This window comes from Hordeum vulgare, chromosome 4H (genome assembly GCF_904849725.1).
Source record: "Hordeum vulgare subsp. vulgare chromosome 4H, MorexV3_pseudomolecules_assembly, whole genome shotgun sequence".
In the NCBI taxonomy this organism is placed as follows: Eukaryota; Viridiplantae; Streptophyta; class Magnoliopsida; order Poales; family Poaceae; genus Hordeum; species Hordeum vulgare.
The window spans coordinates 151440775-151453363 of record NC_058521.1 but is presented as its reverse complement, the minus strand read 5'-3'; the positions used below and the strand labels follow the sequence as shown (position 1 = coordinate 151453363).

General features: G+C 43.5%; 1 protein-coding gene across 3 annotated transcripts in view; it reads right to left on the bottom strand.

The window, feature by feature from the left end:
- LOC123448218 (regulation of nuclear pre-mRNA domain-containing protein 2-like) overlaps positions 1–9186 on the bottom strand; it is a 29969-nt gene extending 20783 nt beyond the window's left edge. Inside the window, exons 1-5 of one of the 3 annotated variants that reach the window (XM_045125044.1) lie at positions 9076–9186; positions 8768–8946; positions 6530–6777; positions 580–753; positions 329–485 (exon numbers count right to left, since the gene is read on the bottom strand). In XM_045125044.1, the coding sequence (XP_044980979.1) occupies positions 329–485; positions 580–753; positions 6530–6777; positions 8768–8888 (700 nt within the window). In that variant the 5' untranslated portion in view covers positions 8889–8946; positions 9076–9186. Of the gene's footprint in view, positions 1–328; positions 486–579; positions 754–6529; positions 6778–8767; positions 8973–9044 lie in introns of all 3 variants that reach the window. The other 2 variants (XM_045125045.1, XM_045125046.1) reach the window with 2 other exon arrangements.
- Between the last annotated feature and the right edge of the window lie 3403 nt (positions 9187–12589).

The window sequence follows — 12589 nt, the reverse complement described above, 5'->3', positions numbered from 1 at the left end:
AATAATCGAACACAATAAATCAAGTATATAATTTCAGTTTTAGTTCTCATGTTACTACTCCAAATATTCAAGTTCTATACTACCAAATCTCATTAAAATATATTGCAAATCATTCCCGCAACAACGTGCGGGGTATCATCTAGTTTCCTTGACACTGCCACCCAAATATCTAATAGTACATGACGGAACTGGATGTAAAATAGTTTTGGAACAACCATGACACACACAACACAGGCCAAGAAAGGAGAATAGTGCGAAGCATTCTACAAAGGCAGTTGCAGATGTCTATATAACATTATAAAAGTGGTGAAGCAAGCAAAATCCTTACCATGGGTACAAGCATTATCTACATCTTTGTCCATCTTCTCCAACACATTAACAGTAGTCTTACATTTGTTTAAAGCTGCGTCCTCGTCAAAATACTGATCAACTACAGACTGATATGCAGTCACAATCTTTTCAGGCATCCCGCAAACAGTCAGTTCCTACAGCAAAAGGCAAACAACAAAGCTTTCCAAAATTCATTCCAATTTATGAAACCAATAGGGAGAATGACACAGACAAGAAGTGGAAACATACTTTTATATATGTACTGGAATCCTTCCGAACAGCTTTGGGATTTGAAGAGGGATTAGGGCTAGGATTTGAACCATTATCATTGTTATCCAATGTAGGAGGGTTCTCACCAAGGATGTCAACTTTTAGGCTCTCAATACGGGTTCCAAAAACCTTCCGCTCATCCCAAATCCCTATCTGTAGTTTACAGAAACAAGATTACACTTTATTTTTTGGATTTTGGCCTTTGCGATCAAACAGGAAAGTAACTCATTAGATTCACCATGTGTACTCCTGCATCAATTGGCAAAAACTCATAATACAATGTGGTTCCTATCAGTGCAGATGATGACTATAATCCAGCAGATCCATACCGCCAGTATTTACTATTTACTATTTACTACAGGACATTGTTCTTAAGGCGCTACAGGGCATCGTTAAGGTGGTAAGGCGACCTATTAAGAGCACCCACCACCCTGACACCTAAGCACCTAAGGCAGGACACCTTAAAAAGAATGTTAATGTGGTGTTAAATGGGCAAGGGCCGGGCAGTCACCCCCTTGGTGGCGCACAGTATCTTGATCTGGATATGGTGACAAGTGGTGGTGCACTACATCATCAACCAAGTGTAGTGAAAAATGACCAACGGTCATCACATTTGACTCGGCGAGTGTGAAGGGTAAGGAAGCTAGCGGAGCCAAGTAGGATCCACTTAGGTAGCTCGAACATAGAGTCCCTTACGGTTAAGTTACAGGAGTTAGTTGATACAGAGCTGAGGAGAGGTGTTGATATCCTATGTGTCCAAGAAACCAAATGGAAGGGGCAGAAGGCGAAGGAGGTGGAGGATACCGGCATTAAGCTGTGGTACACAGGGAGAGTACAAACAAAAATGGAGTAGGCGCCTTGATCAACAAGAGTCAAGTACGGAGTGGTAGACATCAAGAGGCAAGGAGGCCAGATTTATCTTGGTCAAGCTGGTCAACGGGGACTTAGTTCTCAATGTTATCAGCGTGTATGCCCCTCAAGTAGGCCACAATGAGAGCAGCACCAAGAGGGAGTTTTCGGAGTTTGGGGAGGCCAGATTTATCTTCGTCAAGCTGGTCAATGGGGACTTAGTTCTCAATGTCATCAGCGCGTATGCCCCTCAAGTAGGCCATGATTAGAGCAGCACCAAGAGGGAGTTTTGGGAGACCTAGAGGACATGGTTAGGAGTGTACCTATTGGCGAGAAGCTCGTCATAGGAGACCTCAATGGCCACGTTGGTACATCTAACACAGGTTTTGAAGGGGTGCTTGGCAGCTTTGGTTATGGCAGCATGAATTGTTGGATCATAATACCGGCAGCAATCTCGATGGGATGTCACCCGTAGCCGGAGAAGGGAGTCACACAAAGAAGTTACCCAGGTTCAGACCCTCACGGTGCAGATAAAACCCAAACCTACTTGATTTTATTGATGGTGGTAGCCTCGTATGAGAGCTATGGTGTAGTGTACAACGGAGAGATTTATAAGGATCAGTAGGTGTAATGAGATTATATTATCTATGATCTAGCCCCAGGCCTCGCTTATATGGGGGACAAGGTCAAGGGTTTACTAGGCTCCGGGTCGGTTATGATCGGGTGGAGATCCTCCGAGATCCCTGGTATGTCTTCCTTCTACGCCAAGTAAATAGGTGTGTCCTAATGAGGCCACCGGCCAAGTAGTGGGTCCAACCCCCCCATGGCATGATGGGCCAACTTTCAGTTTATTGGTGTAGCCCCGGTACATGGCATCAGGAGTAGCCCTCCAGTGCATCATGAGTTCGGCTCCGTCCGAGTTGAAATTGAACTAAGCGCAGCATCTTGTACTGTTTGGAGAGGTCTTGAGGTAATCCCAAGAATTCCTGGAACAGAAAACAGATTCGACAACACCTAACTAATGGGCTAGAGCAGCGAGCCCTGCCGGGTGCGGACACCCGAACAAGAATCCCTTGACTTGTCTTGATGCCGCCAGGGGCTGACATCGGAAGGCCCTACTCTGGCAGGGTTGCGAAGCGTCGCGAATCTTGGGTGAGGTCACGATAGACCTGGCCATGGGATACCCGGCCCGACCGGCCGGGCCCAAAAAACCCAACCCGACCCAGCCCGATGGTGCCCGCGGGCCGAGCCTGGGCCTAGGTTTTAAGCCCGAAGGCCAGGTCGGGCCCAGGCCCCATATTCGTGATTTAACAAAGAGGCCTGGCCCGAGGCCCAACAGCTTTTATGTTGATGGGCCGAGCTGGGCCTGATTTCTAGACCCGATGGTCGGGCTAGGCCCGGGCCTGGGTTTTTTGCTACGCGCTTTGTCAGGCCCGGCCCGGTCTGAGGTATGGCCAGGTATAGGTCACGGCAACGTCATGTCTGACCAGGGTCAGGCCTAGAACGGCTCTGTCCCCGAGTGAAGACCGACCAAATCTACTTGAATAGGTCAGGTCTGGTCAAGCGTGCAGTGCGAGCCCCGGCAAGGTCACGTCTCATCATCGTCCGCATTGAATGAGATGAGATTGCACGGCGATTCCTGTACCGCCATCATCACGTCTCGCATTCACTCTGGTCGTGGGCGTGACGAGCGGTTTCACTGGCAACGTGTCATGCATGCTTTGGGTTTCCCTTGGGGCTACATAATGCAGGGGTAAAACGACAAGCAGACACTTCGCATGCGCTCACCCATCTTCGTCTTCCCCGCGCGCTAGCCTCACCATCGCAGACAGAGCTCCATGCGCAGATCTTCTTCCCCCTCTAACTCTCGGACAAACCGAAACCGGTTATGCCTGATGGCGCGCGAAGAGGCGAATCGAACGAGGTGACGCTTGAGGCGGCGCCATTGACAAGACCCTCCCATAGCCAACGCCGCCAAGGGGAAATGGATCCCCTTGTCGGCGACACGGGACCAACTAGAGAATGGCGTGCAGCGCCAGAGGAAGAGTCAAGCTAGCGCCGCAGCAGAATGAGTGTGTGCTTCTTACGCCGTTCATCCTACGAGGTTTATCCCTGGCACTTCACGATTCCTTCTAGGGTTTCTTTTCTTCAACGGCATCCAGCTTCATCACATCATGCCTAACATGATCCTCCACATCGCCTCCTTATTACGATGTGTGAGTGTTTCCTAGGGACTCGACCCCATTTCGGTTTGTGGCGGAAGTATTTCTGGGTCATGGTGCAGAAGAACGACGATGATGTAGACTACAGCGTAGCCAGCATTCAACCAAGGCATAGATCCTACTTGAAGCTCAAGCTTCCCCACTACGTGAAGAAAGTGGCGTAGGGGTGGTTTCACTGCCCCAACATGCCGGTTCACGACGGACAGATGGGGTTGCCTCCGTACTTGGACAAGGGCCCTATTCTGCATCGATCTTGGGGCCAGGTTCAGTGAAGTGGAGGCGCTTCATCAGGAGGTGATGCGCCTAAAATGCAACGGGCTCACCAGGAGCGAATCCCGGTGACTTGGTGGAAAGGTGCATCCAACCCCTTCAGGCATAGGTGCACCCCATGTAAGTATGAGGGCCCACACAACACAACCAAGTCGATGGCGGAGCCCTACGACACGCTTACACAAAAAGAAGATGGTCGCCTTCATGGTGAAGGCGAAGGTGAAAGACATTTCAACCGTCATCCGAGTCAAGCCGTACTCCTGCACGCATCTGCCTACCAATGTAAATAATTGAATTCGACTTCGTTTCTTGTATTTTCTCCTTGTGTCGTCGATGCCATCCTCAATTCTTATCTCCTCGTAGGGCTTTAACATGTTTGTGTCCATGTCACCGCTTAATGAAGATGTGTTGTCAATGTAGATGCGGTACTTGCTTGAACAAGAGGCCAAGGAGCTTGGTAGATTCCACCGTCGATCCAGAGGAGAGCCAGGTCGGCGAGGAGGGCGAGGATGAGGTCGACGACGAATCCGGCAATCCGGACAGGAGCCAGGCAAACGACAAGAAAGCCAATAACAACGATAGCCCGCTGATATCCCAGCAGACCCCAAAGAGGAGCCACGACTCAGATGTCTGATTTGCAGATCTAGACACAAGCAGATGGAGATGGACCCTGATTGTCTCCCGAGTAAGGTGTGGAGATGCCTTGGAGACATAGCGATTGTATGGCTAACTAAGCGTTTGAACCTCATTTCTTGGTCAAACAAGATGCCCGAAAAATGGAGGCGGAGTATACCAGTACCGATCTTCAAGAATAACAGGGATATTCAAAATTATACTAATTAGCATGGAATCAAGCTGATGAGCAACACAATGAAGCTATGGGAGGGAGTCATTGAGCACCGCTTAAGAAGAATGACAGCTAATCAATTTGGTTTCATGCCTACGAGGTCAACCATGGAAGCTATTTTCTTGGTATGACAACTTACGGAGAGATACAGGGAGCAAAAGAAGGGCATGCATATGATGTTCATTGACTTGGAGAAGACATACGATAAGATACCGTGGAATGTCATTAGGTGGGTCTTGGAGAAACACAAAGTCACAGAGTACATTACCCTCATCAAGGACATGTATGGTAATGTCGTGACAAGTGTTCAAACAAGTGATGGAGACACTTGATGACTATCCAATTAAAATTAGATCGCGCCAAGGGTCAGCATTGAGCCCTTATCTTTTTACTTTGGTGATGGATGAGGCCACAAGGGATAAGCAAGGTGACATCCCATGGTGTATGCTCCTTGCAGATGATGTGGTGCTAGTTGGTGATGGTCAAATGGGGGTTAATTGAAAGTTAGCTACTACTAGGCTTAGTAGAACTAAAACTAAGTACATGAGGTGCGGCTTCAGAGCTACTAGGCAGGAGGAGGTTAGCCTTGATGGGAGGTGGTACCTCAAAAGGACACCTTTCGAATTTGGGGTTGATGCTGCAGAAGGATAGTGATATTGGTGAAGATGTGAACCATCGAATCAAAACAGGATGGATGAAGCGGGCCAAGCTTCTGGTGTCCTCTGTGATGAGTGCCACGAAAGCTAAAAGGCAAGTTCTATCAAACGGGGATTCGACCTGCAATGTTGTATGGCGCAGAATGTTGGCCAACTAAAAGGCGCCATGTCCAACAGTTAGGTGTAGCAAAGATGCTCATGGTGACATGGATAGGATGGGGTCCGAAGTGATGATATGCGTGATAGAGTTAGGGTAGCACCAATTGAGGAGAAGCTTGTCGAACATTGTCGAAGATGGTTTGGACACATAAAACGCGGGCCCCCAGAAGCGGGGATGCATAGCGGGAGATTAAAGCATGCTGATAATGGCAAGAGAGGTCGGGTAGACCAAACTTGGCATGGAAGGAGTCCGTGAAGAGAGACCTGGAGGACTAGAATATCACCAGAGGACTAGCCATGACATGGGTGCGTGGAAGTTAGTTATCCACGTTCCAAAACCATGACTAGGTTTCGAGATCTTTATGGTTTCAACTATAGCCTACCTCAACTTGTTTGGGACTTAAAGGCTTTGTTGTTGATATAGCGAAAGAATATGCGCCCAATAGTTTGCTAAATCAACTAAGAATGATAGATCATAAAACATATGGTGCCTTAGTATTGTGACAGAACTAACAGATTTCAATCCCTACAATGTTTTGGGAAAAGGCACAGAGCACTAAAGTATAAAAGGAGTTTGTGGGTTGTTAAGCATTACATCAAACGTGTACTCCATTGTTTCTTTTTATAAGGCATATAAAAGGTTCAATCTCAATGCCATGATATAAGTTGTGCATGCTAATTTAGTGATGTTATTGTCTTGTTTCTCCATAGTTATGACATCTTAGCTCACTTGCATTTATTAGAAGTACTCTCACCTACTAGTACTTCCATGATTTCAGGTGTATTTATGTATGGATACTTGGATAGTACGATGGTTTTATCTACTCTTTTTCTTAGTTTCATAACCTCATTGATTCTCGTGCTAACTCAAAATACGCCTTATAGCTTGGAACGAAGCGAGTGATGATAAAACAAACAAAACTTACTAATCTTGCGACCACTTTCTTTCCATGTTCTCCCCCGCTATCATGAACATCTTTAAGTGATCCAGGAAGAACCTTCCAGAACTCATTCACAAATTCTCCACCCTTGCGTTTGCTATTTTGCAGGATGTCATTTGATAGATACAGGAATGACACTTTCTTATCCTTTGTTGCATTATTAAACTGTTTCTCCCATGTGTCGACGATTCTTCTGGCTCTCTTCCGGTGAAAAACACACCAATGTGAAAGTGCTACTTAAGAGTTCAGGAATACAAAAGACAGCTGCTGCAATATGGACTGAAAGGGGGAAAAGTATGCTGCAGAAATTTTATATATAGTCAAAAGCAAATTCAAATCTATAGCTATCATCTGAATATTTGATACTTTAGAAAAACTGGATTGATCAAAAGTACACAAGTTAAATAAGCCACAAAACTGATTACAGTGTTATAAAATGAGAATTATCCACACCCAGAAAATAATGACAGTTACCAGTACAAAAATATCACTTCAGGAAAAGGTGTACTTTCAATTAATTAAATGTAACCGTTATATGATGTGCACAGAACAGCACTGGAACACAATACTTTGGAGAAGTACACATATAAAAAAAATAGCAAACCAGAACAGGTAGGAATTAGCTGGTCACAAACTACATAGGCCCCATTCTAGTCTGGATAACATACCAACCAATGTAGATTCCCATTAGAAAATGGCCTAACCCTTCCAGTCATCTCATTCTACTTTGATAATTAATGTTCTTGACATTACATACCTAGAAGCAGAATAAGGGATCCCCTCCCCCCCCCCCCCCCCCCGCACACACACACACACAGCAGAGATCCAAAAAAAAAATCAACATTACACAGAAAAGTAGGGATCTGCAATAACTTAGCAAACTTTGTTGTTTATTAGTTCCGGAAGATTTGGTTACAAGTGGTGTAGTGTATCATACAATATTTCAGGGCTAGACTTCCTCCCATAAGATGAAAGCACAAAGACGCCGAGAAAGACATGTAAGCTACCTTTTTCATGGCAAACATAGGAAGGCATCCACATGATGAATGTCTATGTCTTTCACAAAATTCAGTAAGTTCCCCTTGTAGCAGTAGCTGTCACTTGTGGTTAGTTCAAGGGATGATAGTGCATGATATAGTCTAGCTAACTGGTTAGATGCTCAATATGAGGATAGTGTCACGATGTCCAGAAGTTAAGTTGATTTGCGACAACATTGGTGACAGATAAAAGAAATACCATCAGAATAGAGACCCCACGAAGATCATTCAAACTAAACAAAGTCACAGAAATGTATGAGTGTAGCCATACAAATACCCCAACAGCAACAATAAGAAGAAAATAATTCATAGTTAAAAGGTAAAAACACATGTCTTCGTTTGTGTAAAAAAGGATGTGATAATTTGTTCTGCTCGCTCTTCCTCCAAACAAAATGCTCACTAAATTCGCTGAATTGAGCAGGAGAAAAATTATATCCCAACTACCAGAAGCCCAGACAAACGATAAAATACTATTGTGCTCATATATAATCCTAACAGTTCTTGCCATCATATCATCTGTCATTCCTGAGGGTAATGCCCTCGAATCAAAAGATAATGGAAACAACTTTGTGCTGTGACTCTGAGAAAAGCAAGGAAACCAAGCATCGACAGTCCGAAATGCAAATACATTACAAACCTAAATTGTGATGCAAAGACAATATGGCACAAAACAAATCAATACTTTGCCACGGACTCATATTATACATCTACAATGCAGCAAAAACAGCACTAATTTTCCTGATAGAAGTGCAAGAAAGATATCAACCAAGAGAACAATCCACAAGCTCCAGAAAACTATACCAGAATCCAATTATATTCTACTCCCTCCATCCCAAAATAACTGTCTCAACTTTGTACGAGCTCTAGTACAAAATTGTATTAAGCTTAAGACACTTATTTTGGGACGGAGGGAGTATGTGTCACTAGCTGAACCACAAGAAGCAGACTACTACTCTACTAGTGTAAACCAGGTCGCCAGCAAACTACTGGCAATAAGCTTCCTGTGAGGCAGAAACAAGGTGGATAAGCCAAAAGTTTCCAAATGGGATCTCATGGGACAGTCCTACTCATCCACATTGTAATCCAGGGCTTCAGTTGCCCAATACCACATCAATCCAAGTAACAAGAACACGCTAGGCTATCATATGAAGGTGCGCCCGAAATTAACCAATGGAAACAAGGATACTCTGGATGCTCGCCGCGGAGCTGTTGAGTTTAGTTAGCTTCTCGGCAAGCCCCTTCTCGCTGAAAGAGCCGCCACCGCCGCCACTGGTATCCGCCTTCGCATCCGCCTTCGTGCCCGCCATCACGAAGATTCCGCCTGACCCCGTGTCAGGTCCGGTCCTTCGCTGACCCGCCGAAACCCTAGAGAAATTTACGCTTCAAACAATCTGGGCGCAGAGCAATCGGAAAAGGATCTCGGAAGTAATCAGGAATTTGGAGTATTGTGGGTGAGAGGTTACAGCTAGGAGATTTCGGGGGAGAGGCGAATACCCGAGTTACGACCTCCTGAGCTTGAATTTGCCGCCGGCGAGGAGAGGGGAAGCGGGGAAGGGGGTAGGGGGAACACGAGAGGGTTTCCTCTGGTTTTGGGGGTAGTTTTTTCGTTGTTGTTTTTATTTTTCTGCTTAAGCTGCTTACGGAAATCAGGCCTTGATGTGAAAATGTTCGGAGTATTATGGTTTTTTCAGTAATTCAAAATTGTGCAGAAATATAAAGTCATATGTAATGCCTCGTGACGTATGACAATATATAACTTTTTTTTGAATAACACGCTACTATCGTTTTGCTTGAGAGAAGTTGATTATTCAAAGTTGTCCTTTGAACCAAACAAATTCTAACGATGTGAATTTCAAAACAAAAACTAACATGTATTACGACAAGCAAAACTACACAGTATATTTTATATGTCTACTCCTGATGATCACACAACACTTAACACTTAAGTATAAATATAAATAAATAAATATTTTATAGATACAAACATTCGGTCAGTGTAAGAGGCGATGGAACAAGATTGGCTTTACTTTTCGACTCTTCTTAGCCATTTGGTTACGATAAATTTTTTGTAAAAAATAAATGTTTCATGGTTTTCATTTTCCAAAACAGATATCTCAATCATCTAAATAAATCTGGGTGAGGAGTCACTTTGTATTCTAACGATGTTGCCATATACTTTGGCTTAAGGTATTCAGATGGGAAAAAAAACTGCACGAAGAATCACATTATAAAAACAGCCCACGAGATCAGCTCCTCTCCTGGAAGACCATGAGCTCTTGTCAAACGGAGAGGCACTAGTTTTTTCATATCATATTTAAAATACTCTTTCCCTTTTAAATGTAGTATGCATGTTTTGTTTTTTAAAGTCGAACATGTCTATGAAAACCAAGTTTAAAGAAAAGTATATCAACATCTGCAATACAAATTTAGTATAATCAGATTCAGCATGAATTACTTTTGTATTCTATTTATTTGGTATTTAAGATAGTTTACTCTAGAATTTTGATTAAATATGGACGTCTTTGAGTTTTTCAAAAACTAATATGCATTATGTAGAACTAAGGGAGTACCATATTTTTGGGTGTGAACGTGAAATTTGACGCAGATGAACATTTCACATGATCTTTTTTTTAGGAAAATGATTTTTGTTTTTTGAGGATCGGAAACGATCTTTTTGAGGGGAATATTTTGTAAGATATTTGGGAAGTGTTAAAACCTTTTCTTGGACATTTTGTAAGATATTTGGGAAGCATTAAACTAGCTTTTGAGCTGCTCTTTCTCTGGCAAAATGAAAATCAACCTCAATGTGCTTTGTACGTGCATGGAAAACAGGATTAGCTGAAAGATAGGTTGCACCAATATTATCACACCATAACCTTGCAGCTTGTGGAGTGTTAATTCCTTGCTCATAAAGCAAAGTCGGAACCCACATGACTTCAGGTGTAGCATTTGTTAGAGCTTTATACTCATCCTTAGTGCTTGATCTCGAGGTAGTGACATGTTTTCTTGCACTCCATGATATAAGATGTGTTCCCAGGAATACAACAAATCCACATGTGGACCTTCTGTCATCAGCACATCATGTCCAGTCCGCATCAGAATAGCTGAATAGGCACACACAAGCATAGAAGGAGACTTGACAATTCTTAGTCCAAGTACTTCTAGAAATTTGAGATACCTCACAATTCTTTTGGCTGATGTCAAGTGGGTACAGGTACGTGCATGTAAGCACTAACATACTTTGTTCGTAGAATAAGAAATATCAGGACGAGTAAGGGTCAAGTATTGAAGTGGTCCTATAATACTTTTGTACTTTGTTGCATGCTCGGGTCCAAGTGCTTCTCCACTATCAATTGTAAGTTTTTCTGAAGTTGAGATTGGTGTACTTACAAATTTTCCAATCCTACTCTCCTTAGGATGCCATTGGCATATTTTTTTTGTGAAAGAACTATACCATCCTTTACCTTCTCGACTTCTATGACAAGGAAGTAATGAAGATCTCCCAAATCCTCAAGAGTAAAATCCATCATTAGATCCTTAAGAAGACAAGTAGTGGCATCTAGACTTGAACTGGCAACAATTATGTCATCAACATATACTAAAACAAATATGGTAACATTGCCTTTATAGTAAAAATAATGAGGTATCAACTTTTGATGGTGTGACCCCAAGTTGTTGTAACTGAGTGCTCAACCTTGAATACCACGCTCTTGGGTCTGTTTCCAAACCATATAGAGCTTTATCTAACTTGCAAACATAACACTACTACAGGATACTGCTAATGTGGCACTACAATCAGAGACCCTTCAACGAATGTGTGCGATCCACCAATCACAAAAGCTATAGTTCAAGCTCCATCACCAATTACACGAACTGCGTGCGATGGCAGATCCATCAAATACGATTCAGAAAAGAGTTATATGTGCTATGCGTGGCATACAGTTAGTTCTTAGGACCTGTATGTGATTAGCCAAGATAACAGAGACGGTTAAGAAAATACACATGTGTGTGAACCATGGCATACAGTTCACTCAGATAAACTATTTGCGCTGATCCAACAGAACACAAATGAGTTAGTATAAGAAGGTGTGTGTGATGTCCGGCAAACAGTTCTGTGATGCCCCGATTTTGATCGTATGCTAAACATACATGCAATGCGTACGACCAAGAATAGGGACTCATGGGAAGATATCACAACACAACTCTAGACACAAAAATAAAAGTCAAACAAGATTCATATTACAAGTCAGGGGCCTCGAGGGCTCAAATACAAAAGCTCGGAAACACACGAGTCAGCAGAAGCAACAATATATGTGTACAGACATAAAACAAGTAATGCCTTGGAGAAGGCTAGCACAAAAGATACATAGATTGAATGAGGCGAGGCCTCCTTCCTGGGAACCTCCTCAACTACTCCGGGTCGTTAACGGACTCCATGTAGTAGTAGGCACCATCGGGGGACTAGATGTCATCGGCGGGATACGCCATCTCCTGGGCTCCATCATCTGGTCGCGACAATCGTATCAAGGGGAAAAGGGGAGCAAAGCAATGGTGAGTACTCATCCAAAGGACTCGCAAGATTGACATCAGAACTATGCTAAGTATGCACCAGTATCAAATGAAATGGGGTTATATCTGGACTGACTTCAGCAATGCGAGAATAGAGAGAAGGGACTGGTCATATTGAAGACTCGCATCTTTAGTGTCTTGCAGCATCAGGAGAGAGTAGAACAATAACACAATTATATAGTCATATTGTTGTAGCAAATTTAATTAAGTCACGCCCAAAGATTCTTCCTCGACTCCCTCGAGAAAGAAATCTCGGAGCCAAACATTCCAGTTAAGTAAAAGTTCTAGTTGTATTAGATCGGGATACAATTCCAAGTCGTCCTGTAACCGTGGACACGACTATTTGGATAGTTAATTTTCATACATGCAAGGGTGCACCAAATTACCCAACACGCTTGATAAACTCTGTCCGGACCCACTTTCCTGGGTCATACCCGAC